This window comes from Notamacropus eugenii, chromosome 5 (genome assembly GCF_028372415.1).
Source record: "Notamacropus eugenii isolate mMacEug1 chromosome 5, mMacEug1.pri_v2, whole genome shotgun sequence".
Lineage (NCBI taxonomy): Eukaryota > Metazoa > Chordata > Mammalia > Diprotodontia > Macropodidae > Notamacropus > Notamacropus eugenii.
The window spans coordinates 354,477,279-354,493,156 of NC_092876.1; the positions used below are offsets into that span (position 1 = coordinate 354,477,279).

The window sequence follows — 15,878 nt, forward strand, 5'->3', positions numbered from 1 at the left end:
GTGACAGTTTGGGAGGTTGGATTTTGGGGAGAGAAAGAGGTTAGGGTTCAAGTGGAAAACTTCTATGGGGATGAGATAGATGGACATAGGTGTGGCAACATGTGACTCCACAAGATGAATGGCTGAACCCCACATTCCCTGTTTGTGAAACCTTATTGTGGAGTTCTGAGCAGGGGTACTAGACAAGGAAAAAAAAAGGATGTCAATTTCTTATACAGCCCCACCCTAAAAGTGGGCATCATCAATCCTAGAAACTCCCCAGGAACACTGCTTGGTGGGGAGCTGGAACAAGAGGACCCTACCTTGCGGTGCTTCACCAGGTAGTAGAGGATTGGAGCTCTATTCCCGCTGTCATGCCGAGGCCTCCACACCAGCTCGTAGTAGTCTGTCTTGGATGTCCTGGGAGAGCTGAGGATGACAGGAGCCTCAGCTGGAGACACCTGCCCCTTTGCAGCTGTGCACTGTAGGGAGCCAGGCAGGGCTGTTGACCGAGGCCTCGGAAGCACAGCTCGATCCCTCAGAGTCCTATCAGGGCTGCCAGGTCTAGCAGGAGGTGTGGGAGACTGAGCTGATCCAAGCTTGGCCTCTCGCCATGGTTTCAGGGTTGTTCCTAAAGACAAAAGAGGAAAGTAGACGTAAGGAAGAGCCATTTTCAATGCTACTACTTGCCTGAGATTGTTGGAACTTGCCTTTACTGGACATATTTGCTTGAAAATAGAAAAGAGAGACAAAGGGAACCAAGAGACTTGGGAAATAAGATTTTGAGACTATGATATTAAAAATGATCATGGTGATAAATGAGTATCAGTCATACCTGACTCTTCATGACCCTCTGGATCATCCATGTGGTTTTCTTGGCAAAGATACTGGGGTAGTTGGCCATTTTTTATTCCAGTGGATTAAGGCAAACATATGTTATCTGACTTGCACAGCAAGTAAGTGCCTCATGCCTCATTTGAACTCAGGTCTTCCTGACTCCAGGTCCAGTGCTCTACCCACTGAGCCACCTTAGCTGCCAATGAACACATACTAATATATGTAAAACTCCTCTACTATGTGACTGAATAATACACAGATTCTAGAACTAACCAGTCAGGTCCGTTCCTAAGAGGGAAAGGAGTTTTATGATACTGTGGGACTGGAGAAGGTAGTGTCTGAAATACTCAGCTTGGACAGCCCAAGTTCCAGTGCACAGACTAAGTGGCTTGCAGATGACCATGATATTTCTAAAGTAGGATGGCTCTGCTGAGTATTTGTAGTCAAAGGTTCTTCTCTCTTCTTTTGAGATGTTAGGGCCCAGATGGTAGAATTCACCATGTTCACATTAAACATTTATCAAAAGCCTAATATGTCCAGAGCATTATACTAGCTCTTGGGGGAGATATAGAGATGAATTGGAATCTATTCCTGCCTTTATTGAGTATTTTTTTTTGAAAGCGCTATATCAGAGGACCTGTGTTCAAAACCCAGTTCTGTCCTTTAGTGTCTATGTGGCTTTGATTGTCTATGAGCCTCAGTTTTCCTCACTGGTGAAATGAGGAGTTTGGAGTAGATAAAAGTCCCCTCCAGCTTCACCTCTATCATCCCTATCCTAATGAAACATATAACCAGCTAACTGGAAGTAAATAGGACAGGGACTGAGGAGTGCCATTGTCCCCTATTCCACTGAGGTAATAGAGTGGGAATAAGTCAAGGCAGTTGGGTGGCACAGTGGATAGAGCACTAGGTCTGGAGTCAGGAAGACCTGAGTTCAAATCCAGCCTCAGACACCTACTATCTGTGTAATGCTGGGCAAGTCACTTAACCCTGTTTGCCTCAGTTTCCTCATCTGTAAAATGAGCTGGAGAAAGAAATGGCAAACCACTCCAGTGTCTTTGCCTCCCAAAAGGAATCACAAAGAGTCAGAGAAGACTAAAAACTGACACAACAACAATAATAAGCCAGGAATAGTGTGGGCTGCAAATGGAGAACAACAGGAAATTAGAAATCAGCTGAAAATAGATGGGAGTGAGCAAAACTCTTTCCTCATGAAGCCTTCCCCACTTGCGCTGACCAGCACTGATCTCACAGCTTTCTTATACCATTCATGGCATTTATTATCTATAACCTGCATTTGTCAGAATCTGATGCTTACATTAATTCAGTAGTCTGTTACATACTGTCTTGGATTGGTTTCTAATTATTATGGACTATTTTTTCTATTAGTCTTGAATTATTCATGCATATAACTCTTCTCTGTATAGGAAGATCTTAAAATCTCCTTGAAGATTGAACACCCTTATGGTTAGCACTCAATTAATACTTGTTTAATTGAGTTAAACTGAGGAGGATTGACTATCTTTTATTTGCTCTACAGAATTAAGGATAACCAATGAATAAAATACAGATGCAATGTTGTAGCCAAAAGAAGACGGGATGTTTTGGGCCAACTCACCAGGCCGGGCTGTCTTCAGCTGTGCCATAGCCTGGGCACTCCCAACTTCATTCTCTGCCATGCACTGGTACACCCCGTCATCCTCAGGACCTACACTCACCACCCGTAGGGCCTTACGGGAGAGCCTCAGACGCTGGCTGGCAGCAAGGGGCACAGCATTTCTCATCCAAAGCACTGAGGGCTGAGGGTTCCCCCGTACTTCACAGGTAAACTTGGCACTCTGTCCCCATGGGATGATCTGCTGAGATAGCTCCATGGTGACCTCGGGGGGCTCTTCATGGGGGGAAAAAAGCAAAGTTACAATGGTTACAAGAGGAAAAAATCTGCTACCTCTCCCTCATACCCTAAACTGAGTGATATTAGAAAAATGTATGGGAGGCTGGCACTCATAGCAACTTTAGGGAAGAGTGTATCATACTCTGCCTAGTTCTTTCAAAACAATTAATATAGTTCCCACTCTGCTACTCCCTAACTGTGTGACCTAAGGTATGAGCCTAAATTTGTTCATGTAGAGAAGGGAAATGATAGTACAAGGAAGGGAAAAGAGAAGAATGAGGGTGGTACTCACCAAACACCTGGACGTTGTAGAGTATAACCGCTGCTCCTGGATCCCCAACCCCATTGTCTGCCATGCACCTGTAGCTTCCAGAATCCTCCTCACTGGTAGTGTCAATTAGGAGGTTGGTGAGCAGGAAGCGGGTTTTGTTGTAGTCCACGATACTGGACCCATCTTTAGCCCAGGTGACCCTCGGAGGTGGGATCCCGCTAGCCACACACTCCAGGATAAGACTCTGGCCCTTGGTCACAATGATGGTCTGAGCTTCTGGGGGGTAAATTATCCGAGCGGCTTCAGCAGTAGAGCCTGGGATGACAGAGAAGAGAAAAACAGAAGCACAAAGTCTGTAACCTGCTGTTTTTAAAAGAAATAGACACTAACTCCATAATGTTGTCCTGATGAGATGTAGGAGAGCCAGTTTTGGAAACTGATAAAACTCTCTGCACCTGAGCCAATTGAGACTGTATTCCCAGGGAAAGTAGAGGTTAGTCCTGAACCCCTAGCTCGTGAATGCATGTGAGTCCACCATGATTGGCCTGATGGAGCATCTAACTTAATAAACTCTTCCTCAGAGGACCTGGTTTCAAAATTCCACTCTTCTCCTTATTAATAAACTTGGAAAAATCATTTAACCTTTCAATGCCCCACTTTCCTCATCTATGCAACAAGAGATTGGATCAGGAAATTTATAGAAGGCCTCATCCTTTTTTGTGGACCTCTTTGGCAGTCTGGTGACCTCTTTACAGAATACTGACTTTAAACGCATAAAATAAAGCAGATGGAATTACAAAGTAAACCAGTTTATATTCCCCATCAGACTGCTTGGTTCTAACTCTGCCCCCCATGATTGTTGTCATTCAGTCATATCCAACTCTTGTGACCCCATTTTGAGGTGTTCTTGGCAAAGTTACTGGAATGGTTTGCCACTCCAGGATGTTCATTCTGCAGATGAGCAAACCAAGGCAAACAGGGTTAAGTGACTTGCCCAGGGTCACACAGCTGATAAGTGTCTGTTTTGAACCCAGAAAGGAGTCTTCCTGACTCCAAGCCTGGCGCTCTATCCACTGCATGCACCATCTAGCTGCCCAGCATAGCTCATCCTCAGAAACCTCATCATAGAGGATGCTTTAACTTTGGTAGTTAGTACCTGCTCAGAATCCTCAGTGGCTTCTCCCTTCTTATTGGAGGCTGAAACAAAAATCCCCCAAAGCCTCCTTTTATAGAACAGCTCAAAACTTTTAGTCAGTTAGACTCTAAGCATCTTGAGGGTAGGGACTATCTCTCTTTTCCTTATTTGTACCCCCATCACCTTGCACAGTACTATGGCTCATAGTAAGCACTCGATAAATTTTTATTGTCTATTGGCTACTGACTACAGTCACCAAAAATGTTAAAAAAAAAAAAGAAAGAAAGAAAAGAAAAATGTTCACAGAACCTGGGTTAAAAACACCTAATAAGGTACCTGCTAGCTTTATCAATGTGTGATCCTATGATCTTTGTCCTCATGGGACATATATAGCAAGCTTTTCTAATGTGTAATGTTAAGAGTAACTGGGACAGCAACTGAGGAACACAACTACGTTGTAAGCTTACAGTCATTTCTTCTACATATTAGCATAGCAGAAGGGGAAAAACTAGAAAGCTTTCACTCTGTGTCCCAATACATGGTTACTGCTCTCCTTCCCTGAAAGGGAAATCTATGAAATCCTGGCAGTATGATGGGAGATACCCAATTCTTATTACGTCTGTCAAAGTACAGGGATGGTGAAGGTTGATGATCTGTTTTAAGGAGGGAATATTAACTGGGAATACATCTCCTCAAAGACAAAAGCATTGGTACACATGTGGACAAGGAGAGAGAGAGGAAACAAACATCCTCTGAGTGTCTCAAATTTTGAACACTGAGTCTGTATTGCTACCTTGGCTTTCTGAGAGCTGTCATATTTGTCTACTGACACAAGTTACATTGTAGTAAAAGGAGAGACTGGTTCTCAGCCTCCTTCCCTCCTCTGCTCTTCAAAAAGGGGAGCATTCTACAGTTCTTCAGGTGTCCACTTTCTACCATTTTGATGTGGAGACAGTTTGATGTGATTAAGCCAATAATGTAGCATTTAATTCCCAGTCTCATTGTGATTCCATTCACTTTGGCTGAGTTACAAATAAAGAGGCTGCTAGGACACAGAACCATAAGCAGGGTAGAGTCTGTGTAACTTGTGCTCATATAGAGACATCACTTGGAATCAAAATTGGACTTCTGTTGCATTCTCACACTAATTTTTTTTAGCAACCAATGGATACATTTTAGAATTGTCCATATTGTGTGGAATTAGATACCTTCCCCTCCAAATGCTGTACTTACCACCACTTAAAAATACAACTTGAATAAAATATTGAAACAAAGCCCCCCCAAAAAAATAAAAGGGGGAATATGCCCCAAGCCCTAGAAGAACCGGGTTCTCTTACGTCGCACACGAAGCCGATCGCTGGAGACAGAAGTTTTCACCTCCTGAGTCACAGGGTTGTATGCAGCACACTTATACATCCCTTCATCTTCCTGGCTGGCATTGACAATCTGGAGGTTTCCTGATGGCATGATCAGATAATTGTCTGTCAAAGAGAAAAGGGAACAGATAGGACCTCGATTCATGAGTTTTGCCTTAAGCAAGGCAAAGCACATTTCCATTTCTCTCTTTATCACAGATTTAGAGTTGAAAGGGACTTCAGAGGCCATCTAGTCCATGGTAGGGAACCTGTGGCCTTGAGGCCATATGTGGCATTCTAGGTCCTCAGGTGAGGTCTTTTGTCTGAGTCTACGTTTTGCAGAACAAATTTTCTTATTAAGGGGATTTGTTCTGTGAAGTTTGGATTCAGTCAAAGAGCCACACTTGAGGACCTAGAAGGTCACATGTGGCCTTGAGGTTGCAGATTCCCTATCCCTCATCTAATCCAAACTCCTCATTTGACAGATAAAGAAACTGAAGCTCAGGGAGTTTGTGACTTGACCAAGGTTCCACAAATATTAAGCATCAAATGTTCACCTGAACCCATATCCCCTGATTCCAGTGCTCCCTCTATTTGACCACATTGCCCTTCTTCTTTCCCAACCAGTTCCAAATAGAGAAATAGAGAAAATTCAATAATAGTACCCAATTCTTGGAATGAATCATTAAAAATGAAGTAGAGGGGTGACATGCAGTGTAGTAAAAAGACCACTGGGCTTCAACTTAGGCCCCCTGAGTTTGAGTCCTCGCCCTCTGGATCTGTCATTTACTCACCCTGTACCCCTGTGAGTATGTCATTTAATGTCTCTGAGCTTTAGGTTTGGGTCTTTTGTTTTTCTTATTGGCAAAGTGGAGACAAAAATACCTGGCTTGCTCACTTCACAGGATTGTGGCAAAAATGAAATGAGATAATGAATGTGAAATCACTCTGAAAAACAGTAAGGGTTATAAAACAATCCGACTGATCATGCCTGGGCCAGCTCAAATGCCATTTCCTTCATAGTCCTTCCCTGATGCCATTTGCCAAAATGATTTCTCCCTTCTGTGTGCCTCTATAGCAGTTTGCTGGTACTGCTCCTACAGAATTACCACAGACTCTATTTTATATTACAACTATTTATACACAAGCATTATTTTTCCCTAGTAGAATGTAAACTCCTTAAGGGTAGGGTCTAATTTAGCTTTGTATGTCTGCCAGCATATCATCTTATCTTTGTATCTTTACCACCTCAGCATCTTATACAAAGCAAGCATTTAACAAACATTTGTTGGATGAATAGATGAAATCTAAGCTACCATTGTTCTGCCAGCTCAGTGAAACTCTTCCTTTTCAAAGTACCAAACACAGCAGTTTACTTCTTTCTGGGATGTGGGCACTGAACCCCGAGTCTGCCGTGGGAAGGGTTAATTAACCAGGGAGCAGTTTCCCCCACTCCTTGACACCCCAATTGCTTCTGTGGCTTTCAGCGTCTCTCTGCAGGTGAGATACTGACTTGTCAGTTCTTTGTTTTGATTTTCTTCCCTGGGAGAGGGCTTTGTCCCTGCAGCTCCAGACAAGCCATGCCAGGAGACATGTGGGAGTGAGGCAACAGCCCCAGGTGTACTGGTGTTAACAGCAATTCAGTGAAGTGAATGGGGATCCCATAACTTTTCTGGGGCTGGAGCAAGCTTTGGGGAGAGGTCTGGCTGCTTAGCTTCCGTTGGTGGCAAAAGAGAATTAAAATTCTTTCTCCCCTCATTCCCTGCTTTAGCCCACTCCACCACCATCTTAGGGAAAAAAAAATATATGTCATCTCGTGATCCTATTACCAGATTCATAAGTCCCAAGAAGGTTAATATGGAGAAAGGGGAATAAGTATTCATATAGCTTTATATATTATCTTATTTGATCCTCACAACAACTCTGTGAGGTAAGTACTAGTGTTAGCCCTATTTTACATTTGAGGAAACTGAGGCAAACAAGGATTCAATGATTTGTTCAGGGCTATCCAGTTGGTAAGTGTCTGAGGTCAGATTTCAACTCAGGTCCAGGCCCAGTGTTTTATCTGCTATTCCACTTGGCTACCTCTAAGGTTAATACACGAAAGAATGATCCAACATATCATAAAAGATTGGTAGCAGCACTTAAGGAACTCCTTTTGCCCTCTCTTTGTATCCCTAGCACTTTGCACAGTTTCTGGCACAGAGTAAGAGCTTTAAAATTCTTATTGATTGATTGGTAGTAAAAAACTGGAAACAAAATGGATGCTCATTGATTGGGTAATGGCTGAACAAATTGTGGTACATGAATGTATGGAATATTATTGCACCATAAGGAACAATGAATAGGAGGCATTAAAGGAAATATGGAAAGAGTTGCATAAAGTGATCGTGAAGAAAGCAGAAGCAAGAGGAGACACACGATGATTATGACAATGTCAAGTAAAACACTAAAGCGCAGTAGAACTCTGATGAATTATAATAAACAATCTCTAGACCCATAGAACCGATAAGGAAACACATCTTCCTCTTGGTAAAGGAAGGGTACTATGGCTTGTGGGACTTGGTGTATGTTGTTAGAAGTGGTCACCATATCATAAGACTTTGCTTAAGTGTTTTTCTTCGTTACAAGAAAGGGTTCTATAGTGTGTGTGTGTGTGTGTGTGTGTGTGTGTGTGTGTCTTGGCGGGGTGCTCTTCATCATTTTAGACAAGTCTTTCTATGTTTCTGTGAATCCCTCGCGCTATTTCTTCTGGTGCAATAATATACTATTGCATTAATATACCCCAATTTGTTCAGTCATTACTCAATTGATACACACACCCATTTTTACAATCAATCAATCAACAAGCATTTATTAAATGCTTACTCTGTGCCACATCCATTTGGTTGCCATTTTAAAAAATCTGTCAATCAACAATAACAATGATGTGAAAACAATAAAGCTCTTAAATAAAATAAAGGGAATAATTGTGAAGTTCTAGCAGTTATAGGAAAACAAAAATAACTTCAGGGAAAGAACCTTTTAAGGTGTGAGGAAAGAGTCCCATATTTTTTTGGTACAAGAGAACCTGGGTTTCAATCCTGACTCTGTTTTTTATTCCTGAGACAAGTCACTTCAGGTCCTGGGGTCTCAGTTCCCTCATCTCTTAAAACAAAATAGGGGAGAAAGAGTTAGAGAGCTCTATGTCCTACAATGCTATGAAGAAGTTGGATTCACTTCCAAGCAACAGCCTCTAAACCATGAGAAGCAGCTGGATTTGGGAGGAGGAGGGAGATAGCACATTCTGGGAAGTGGCAGATATTTTATATATATGTATAATAGAACCCAAATTCATCACGGTGAGGACTGAGGAGGATCAAATGCAAAGAGTGTAGAGATATTACTCAGGACCCCTAAATAGTGAGATATTCCTTGGTGAAAGATTTTTTAAAAAGTAACAAGCAAGTTGTCTAGGTCAGTCACGGGGTGGAGCTTTCAATATAGTTAAATTTAACTCAACTAATACTTATTAAGCACCTACTGTATGCTAGGCACTGAGGGTTAACATTTAATAATAACAAATATTCCCTGCCTTATGAGGGATACAATATGGAGGCAGCTAAGTAAACACAAGATAGTCAGAAGAGAAAGAAGGCACTAAAGAAGTTAAGAACAAGAGGTCAAGGAAGTGATATGTGAGCTGGTCCCCCGATAGTAAACCTGAGATTCTAAGTGGCAGAGCTGAAGAGGGAATGTCCGTGAAGCGTAAGGGAATAATAACACAGAGGTGTTGAGTTTGTCTAGAATGGAGAGTGCATGAGGGAGAAAAAGTGTCAATAAATCAAGAAAGGGAAGCCAGAAGCAGTACTGAAATCTGTCTTTTATCCTAGGGGCAACAGAGAGCTGGAAAAGATTCTTGAGCACGAGTGACCTTATCAGATCTGAGTTTTTAGGAAGATAATTTGGACAAGTTTGTGGAATATGAACTGAAGATGGGAGAGACAGGAAGTACTGAATTATATAAATTCCAACAACATCTCCTCATGGTGATGAAATTCACTGTAGGGATCGGGTGGGGAGGAGGTTTTGAGTATTTTAGGGACTTGGGAAAGTAGCAGAAGGGGACCTGATCTGCAGCCCTGCCATTCCCTCTGCTACTTACCTCTTGAGGCTTCCAGCCATTCTTGTTTGACGCTGTAGCGAACCTGGGCTTTTGGATGACTTTCTGGAAGGTCACAGGCAATGACAGCTGTATTCCCCTCATCCACTTCAATAATATGCTGGCCATCAAACTTGAAGTCCTGGAGATCTATGAAAAGAAGGGGAAATGTTTGGTTGGGTTGTTAGAAGCTATAAACATTAGAGAAACTTAAAAATAAAGCCCCAGTTTTTTAACTCTTGACTTTTTTCAGACACATTTTTATAATCAAGTTATATCACACTTAGGACATACGGCAGAGCCATCATTTACTATCTACAAAAGTGCACAGGGTTATAAGCATTGAGCCTTACCATCTAAGGGGAACTCCCTTAGGTACAGTTAAGCTTAGAGGATGGGCAAGGGCAGAGAGGCTGGGGAAGGGGGTAAACCGGGAGGCTGACACCTACATGGAAGATCTGCCTTTTCCATTATACAGATCAGAGAGTGGCTTTTTCTTTCTTTCTTTCCTTCTTTTTCTTTCTTTTCTTTTTCTTTCTTTCTAACTCCTGCCCCAAACAGTCTTTCTAACCACACTGGAAATGATGTTACCCAAAGCATTCATTGCCATGTGGATTAGACAAACCCAAAGAGTTTAAATGAAAAACAAAATTAAAAATGAGATTAGCTCTCTTCTTCAGGCTAGCCTTGAATATATTTCCTCATATCTTCTCCCAGGCCTCAATACAGAAAGGTTATCAGACCTGAGATTGGGCTCAAGTAACAACCAGTTACAACCAGGATACTAGTTGAATTAATATTATAACTGTGATCCCAATGATGTAATAATAGCTCATATTTATACTGCACTTTATGTTTATAAAACCTGTTGCATATATTATCTCATCTGATCTTTGTAAAAATGCTGGGAGATAAGTATGGTAAATAGTATAATCTTTTTATATATGAGAAAATCAAGGCTCAAAGGCTCATTGTAAAGTTACTTTCCCTTTCCTTTCTTCCAAGATCACATTGTTAGTAATCTGCAGAGCTAGCACCTAAACCCAGACTTTCTAGCACTGAAATTTCTAGATCCACTGTTTTTTCCATTATATGAGAACCGCACGTAAAATGCCCTCAAAGGCTCAACACATGTGAATACTGTAATCCACATGGATGAGTCCTCCCCTAGGAGAGATGGAAAAAGGAAAGAGGCTCTCTGGGGCATTGAAGGGCAGGAAGAGAAAATGGGTCAGGACGAGTTAACTTGGCCGGTATATATTTCTCTTGCTCTAGTCAAATGGAAACAACCCGTGAAGATATTGAAATCTATAAGTACCTGTCTGGCTGATAAAGGACAATCAGGCTGCTGAGCATGGGAGAGAAGGGGGCTCATCTGGGAGAAACTGGTAACATTGTGTAAACATCTCTTAAAAGACTGTGATGAAAGAAGTCAGAAGGAATAGGAGCAAATCCTCAGAACAAAATTAGTAGAATATGAATCTTCTGTGAAATCTCTTGTCACCTTTTTAAAAATATCAGGCCAAGGTTTAAAGAGACATCTCCTGCCCTTTCCAAAGGGAATCCCATGTAATGTATGTAAGTTATTTTACATACACACACACACATGCTCTCTCTCACACACACATTTTTCTCATCTTCAAAATAGTAGAAATTAACTCAGTTTTTGAGGATCAAATGAAATAGCACATCAAGTGCTTTGCAAACCTTAAAGTTTTCAGTCTCTTTCCCCTTTCCCCCTTTACGTCCTCTCTCTCATCTCCCTCAATAGAGATTTTGATGTATTGAGGGTAATGCTTTGTTGTCATTTTCTCCAAACTGGAAATGTTCCAACCAGGTGCTGTCAATACCACATTCTGCTTAGCTCATGAGAAGTGATATCATCAGAGCTGGTTGTAAAATGACTAAAAGATATCGCCCTCTTTTATTATTCCTCCACGTTGGCTTTAGAGAAGTCAAAAGACAGGCATAAAGTCACCGAAGACCCCATTTTGGGTTTTCTTGGCAAAGATACTGGAGTGGTTTGCCATTTCCTTTTCCAGTTCATTTGATGGATGAGGAAACTGAGGCACACAGAGTGAAATGACTTGCCAAGGGTCACACAGTAAGTAAGTGTCTGAGGCCAGATTTGAACTCAGGAAGATGAGTCTGTCCACTGCCCCACCTAGATGCCCAAAGGCCAGACAGTAATTACCAAATTCAAAACTACAGGCACTAACATCAAAGCAAAGAGCTCAGGCCTCTAGGATGATTTAAGTGGTTTCCCACTTAGTGAGTGAAAATGTCAAATCTGAAGACTATCAACAATAGTAAAGCATTAAGGTTTGTGAACTCCAATTACTGTCTCTTTGACTTGACCACACTTTACTGTGTGAAGCATGACTCAATGACCTCTAAGGTCCTTATAGCTACTGTGGCACCTGGCATAGAGTAAATGTTCATTGATTGATTGAATTGTACTGTCCAGTCCAAGTTTGGCTAAATGTGACTACTTTTACCACAATTTTGTTCCAGTGTCTCATTGTGACATTAATGTGACTCTGTTTTCAAGGCCATGCCAGTGAAGTAGAGGTTCCAGCAGATTTGACTAAGCTGGAAAGGCTTCAAATATAGACCTGGTAATTAAATGTAGGTCTAGTAATTAAATGTATGAACTCACTAGGTTCAAACAAGTTAATTGGCAGGTTGGCCACATGAATTTTCTTTTTTTGACCATCGAAACTTCTGAAGGATGTGTACCAAGTCAGAGAAGAGTAGTGACCAGCATTAGTGAAGGGAGAACTCACACTGAAGAAAGCAGATTCTCAAAATATTGAATCAAAGAAAAAAACATGTCTAATGTTAGTTATGGTGAATAGACAGTCAGCCAGTAAAAATTTCTTGTGCACCTACCATGTGCCAAGCCCTTTGCTAAGTACTAGTGATACAAAGCAAAGTTAAAAACCAGTCTCTGTTATCAAGAAAAGCATCTTGTAGAGGGATATGAGATGACATATCTTGAAAGGTCATCTAACCAAACCCAATCATTTTACACATGGGAAAAGTAAAGTCCAAAGAGGTTACTGGTTTGTTCAAGAACATGCAGGTCAGAGAAAGAACTATGGAATTCAATCGCAGAATGCAGCAGATCATTTTCTTTTGTATTACATTTTGGTTTGTTTTATGATTTCTCCCATTCATTTTAATTCTTCTATGCAACATGACTAAGGTGAAAATGTATTTAATAGGAATGTATGTGTAGAACCTATATAAAATTGTATGTCATCTCAGGGAGGGAGGGGGGAACGAGGTGGGAAGGAGGGAGAGGGAGGGGGAAAAAATCTAAGTTATATGGCAGTGATTGTAGAACACTGAAAACAAATCAAATCAATAAATCAGATAAAAAATAAAATACATATAAAAAAGAACACACAGGTATGCGGATTCAGGGTTTTTCACTCCAAATCTAACCTTCTTTCCACTATACAACACTGTTCCTCCACTGTGGGTTACCGTGAGACAGAATGCACTACTATATATAGAATTCAGGGAGACAAGGGTGATGACAAGTTGCCTAAACAAGCACTTTGCGTTTCTCTAATGTACTACCAGTATAAATGGTTTCTTTCTACTAGACTTGAGGGTCCTTGAGGACAGGTGACATGTCTTAACCAGCCCCTCAGTTCAGACAGCACATGTTGCAGGAGGCCTCTCCTGGTCCTTCCAGATGCTAGCACCTCCCCTCTCAGCATACCTTCCATCAACGCTTTATATATCTTGTACATACTAAGTATGTCTGTGTTGTTTTCCCCATTGGAACATAAGCTTCTTGAAGGCAGCAACTCTTTGTTTTTCTTTGTATCCTCAGTGCTTAGCACAGTGATAAGCATATCGTAATAGTTTAATAAATTCTTGGTGGTTGATTGATAGAATTGCATTGCATAAATAATAATGATGATGATGAAGATGACAAAGCTAACATTGGTATAGTGCTTTAAGATTTGCCAAGAACTTTACAAATACTGTGTCATTTTATCCTCAAAACAACCCAGGAAAGTAGGTGCTATTATTATCTTCATTTCACAGATAAGAAAACTGAGGCAAATAGAAGTTATGAATTGCCTAGTATCACAGAACTAATGATTGTTGAAGGCTAGATTTAAACTCAGGTCTTTTTGACTCCAGGTCTAGTGTTCTATCCTCTGGGCAACTCAGCTGCTTAATAAATGTTTAACTAAGTGAAACCAAATGTTCATTACCCAGTAACACTCAGTGATTCGTGCTAATGTTGTCAAAGTTCAATCTTGTAAATATTCTCTTGTAGGTGGAAAGATGATAATCCTCAGCTTTGCTATCCTTTAACTTTACTTGTGTCTTGTCTATCCCAAGAGATGGTAAGCTTCTGAAAGATACATCCCATTACATCTGGCATAGTGCTAAGTATGCCATCTGTTCTCAGTACATACTTACTCAATGAATTTATCAATAATGCTTGAGAACTTTTCATCATAGTAAAATGGGAGGGTCCTGCTTAGAGATGAGGATGACCTGAATAATGAAAAATGAAATCATGGCCCTTGCTCAAAATATTCTAGTGAAATATCTGGAACTTAGCTTTTTCAAAGTAAATGCATTTTTTTAAAAGCAAAGGTACTAATCCTCCTTCAGGATGGTGCATGTGGTACATGCCAAGTTGGGAGATTCCAAACAAAGCAAGGTTTGAATTACTGAAGGCTTACAGGCATCTGAAACATTCCTTAATGGCTGAGAAGAACTCTCTTTCATGGTCTGATAAATCCCAAACAACTCCACCAGGATTGTATTCTTTTTTTTCCCCTGCTGAACTGTTCCAAAGAAATTTGCTTGGAGCAAAAATAAATTTAAACTAGAGATGTGCAACTAAAATGAGTTTGGCACATGCATCATCTCCACCTTAACAACAATGTGGTACTTACTGACACATTGCAATTGAAGGCTTTTACTGAGGCAGGAAGAACCAACTGACCATGCAAATTTTAGTGGAGGGGATCACTCAACAGGTCACGCAACCTGGGCTTCATGGGAGCTCTAACAAGATGAAAAAAACCAATTACCTCCTTCTACAACCCACTTCTACTTCTTTTGCATTACTCAGTATAATACAAAGGTTCATTTAGATGGCTAAGTATTAAGTTCGCCTTAAAAATGGGGGAACAAAGGAAGAAAAATGGCCCTATGTGTTCTGTTGCCAAAATGTGCACAACAGTCAGTACAGATGGAGCAGAAGGATACTATAACTTGGTTTTCAACTGTCCACATGTACCACCTGGCAGGCTAGCCTTCCAGGCTTAAAAAAAACCCAACACAAGTCACCAACACTTCACCAGAAAAAAAAGTTCTAATTTGGCCACCTAGGTTAAATCTCAAAGTTTTTCTAATTGATGAAAAGCAGAGTAATAAATTGAGTCCCCCCATTTTCTAGTGTTAAAGGGAGAAAGGGCAAAAGGAGGGGGGACAGGGGAATGCCTCAGGAGACATGGTTTTGTCTAATCAGTCATAGGGCAGATGCAGATGGAGAAAGAAACTGAGATTGGCAGCATATTAAGAAAATCAGGCACCAGCCCAGAAATCTTTTGTCTGTTATGCTGTTTGACCAGTGCAGCCTCTGTCCTCAGTCGTGGCTACTGTCTTGCAGAATAAGGATCAGCCCTCAGAAGCAAGAATAAGGATGGCAGGCTGCTGCTACAGAATGATGAATCAGATCTTCATGGAGAAATCACCTGACCTGAATGAAGCCTGCCCCTGCCTGTGTGCTGGTACATCTGAAAAATCCATTAGAAATGTTTTGATAGCATTCATCTCTTTCCTTTCCTCTCCATCTCTGTTCTTTGCATCCTCCCTTTATGCATCCTTTCAGCTCCATTTAATTAATCAAATGGTTACATGCCATCTTATGTCAGTTTTTCAATTCTTAACACATGGCATGTATCACAGCAGTCTTCCGGGGATCATCTCTTTTTTGTCGTGGTTACTTAATATTTATCAGGAACACACAATATGTTGGGCATCGTATTTGGTATAGCTCCTGCCTTCTAGGAGCTGACATTCCAAGGTGACATGACACATGTATCAATGTACAATTACAGCTAAACTCCCAGGTTCACAGGGTGAAATTATACTGATTCATGTGTACATACTTTATACAGCACGAAGAATATTCCAATTTACGCGGTGCCTTGGTTCACATTTGCACAGTACACTAGGCACGGGAAACCCATGGAGGAGTGCCAAAGTTAGGGGTGAGATGA

The 15,878-nt window shown here is 41.1% G+C and overlaps 1 protein-coding gene across 7 annotated transcripts in view; it reads right to left on the reverse strand.

Moving 5' to 3' along the window:
• The window catches only part of BOC (BOC cell adhesion associated, oncogene regulated), a 99,174-nt gene that overhangs the window by 21,197 nt on the left and 62,099 nt on the right, over positions 1–15,878 (reverse strand). For all 7 annotated transcript variants that reach the window (XM_072613992.1, XM_072613991.1, XM_072613994.1 and 4 more), the window contains 5 exons: positions 9,616–9,762; positions 5,454–5,597; positions 3,003–3,296; positions 2,435–2,707; positions 303–610 (listed from right to left, as the gene is read on the reverse strand). In XM_072613992.1, coding sequence (XP_072470093.1) covers positions 303–610; positions 2,435–2,707; positions 3,003–3,296; positions 5,454–5,597; positions 9,616–9,762 — 1,166 coding nt within the window. The remainder of the gene's footprint in view (positions 1–302; positions 611–2,434; positions 2,708–3,002; positions 3,297–5,453; positions 5,598–9,615; positions 9,763–15,878) is intronic.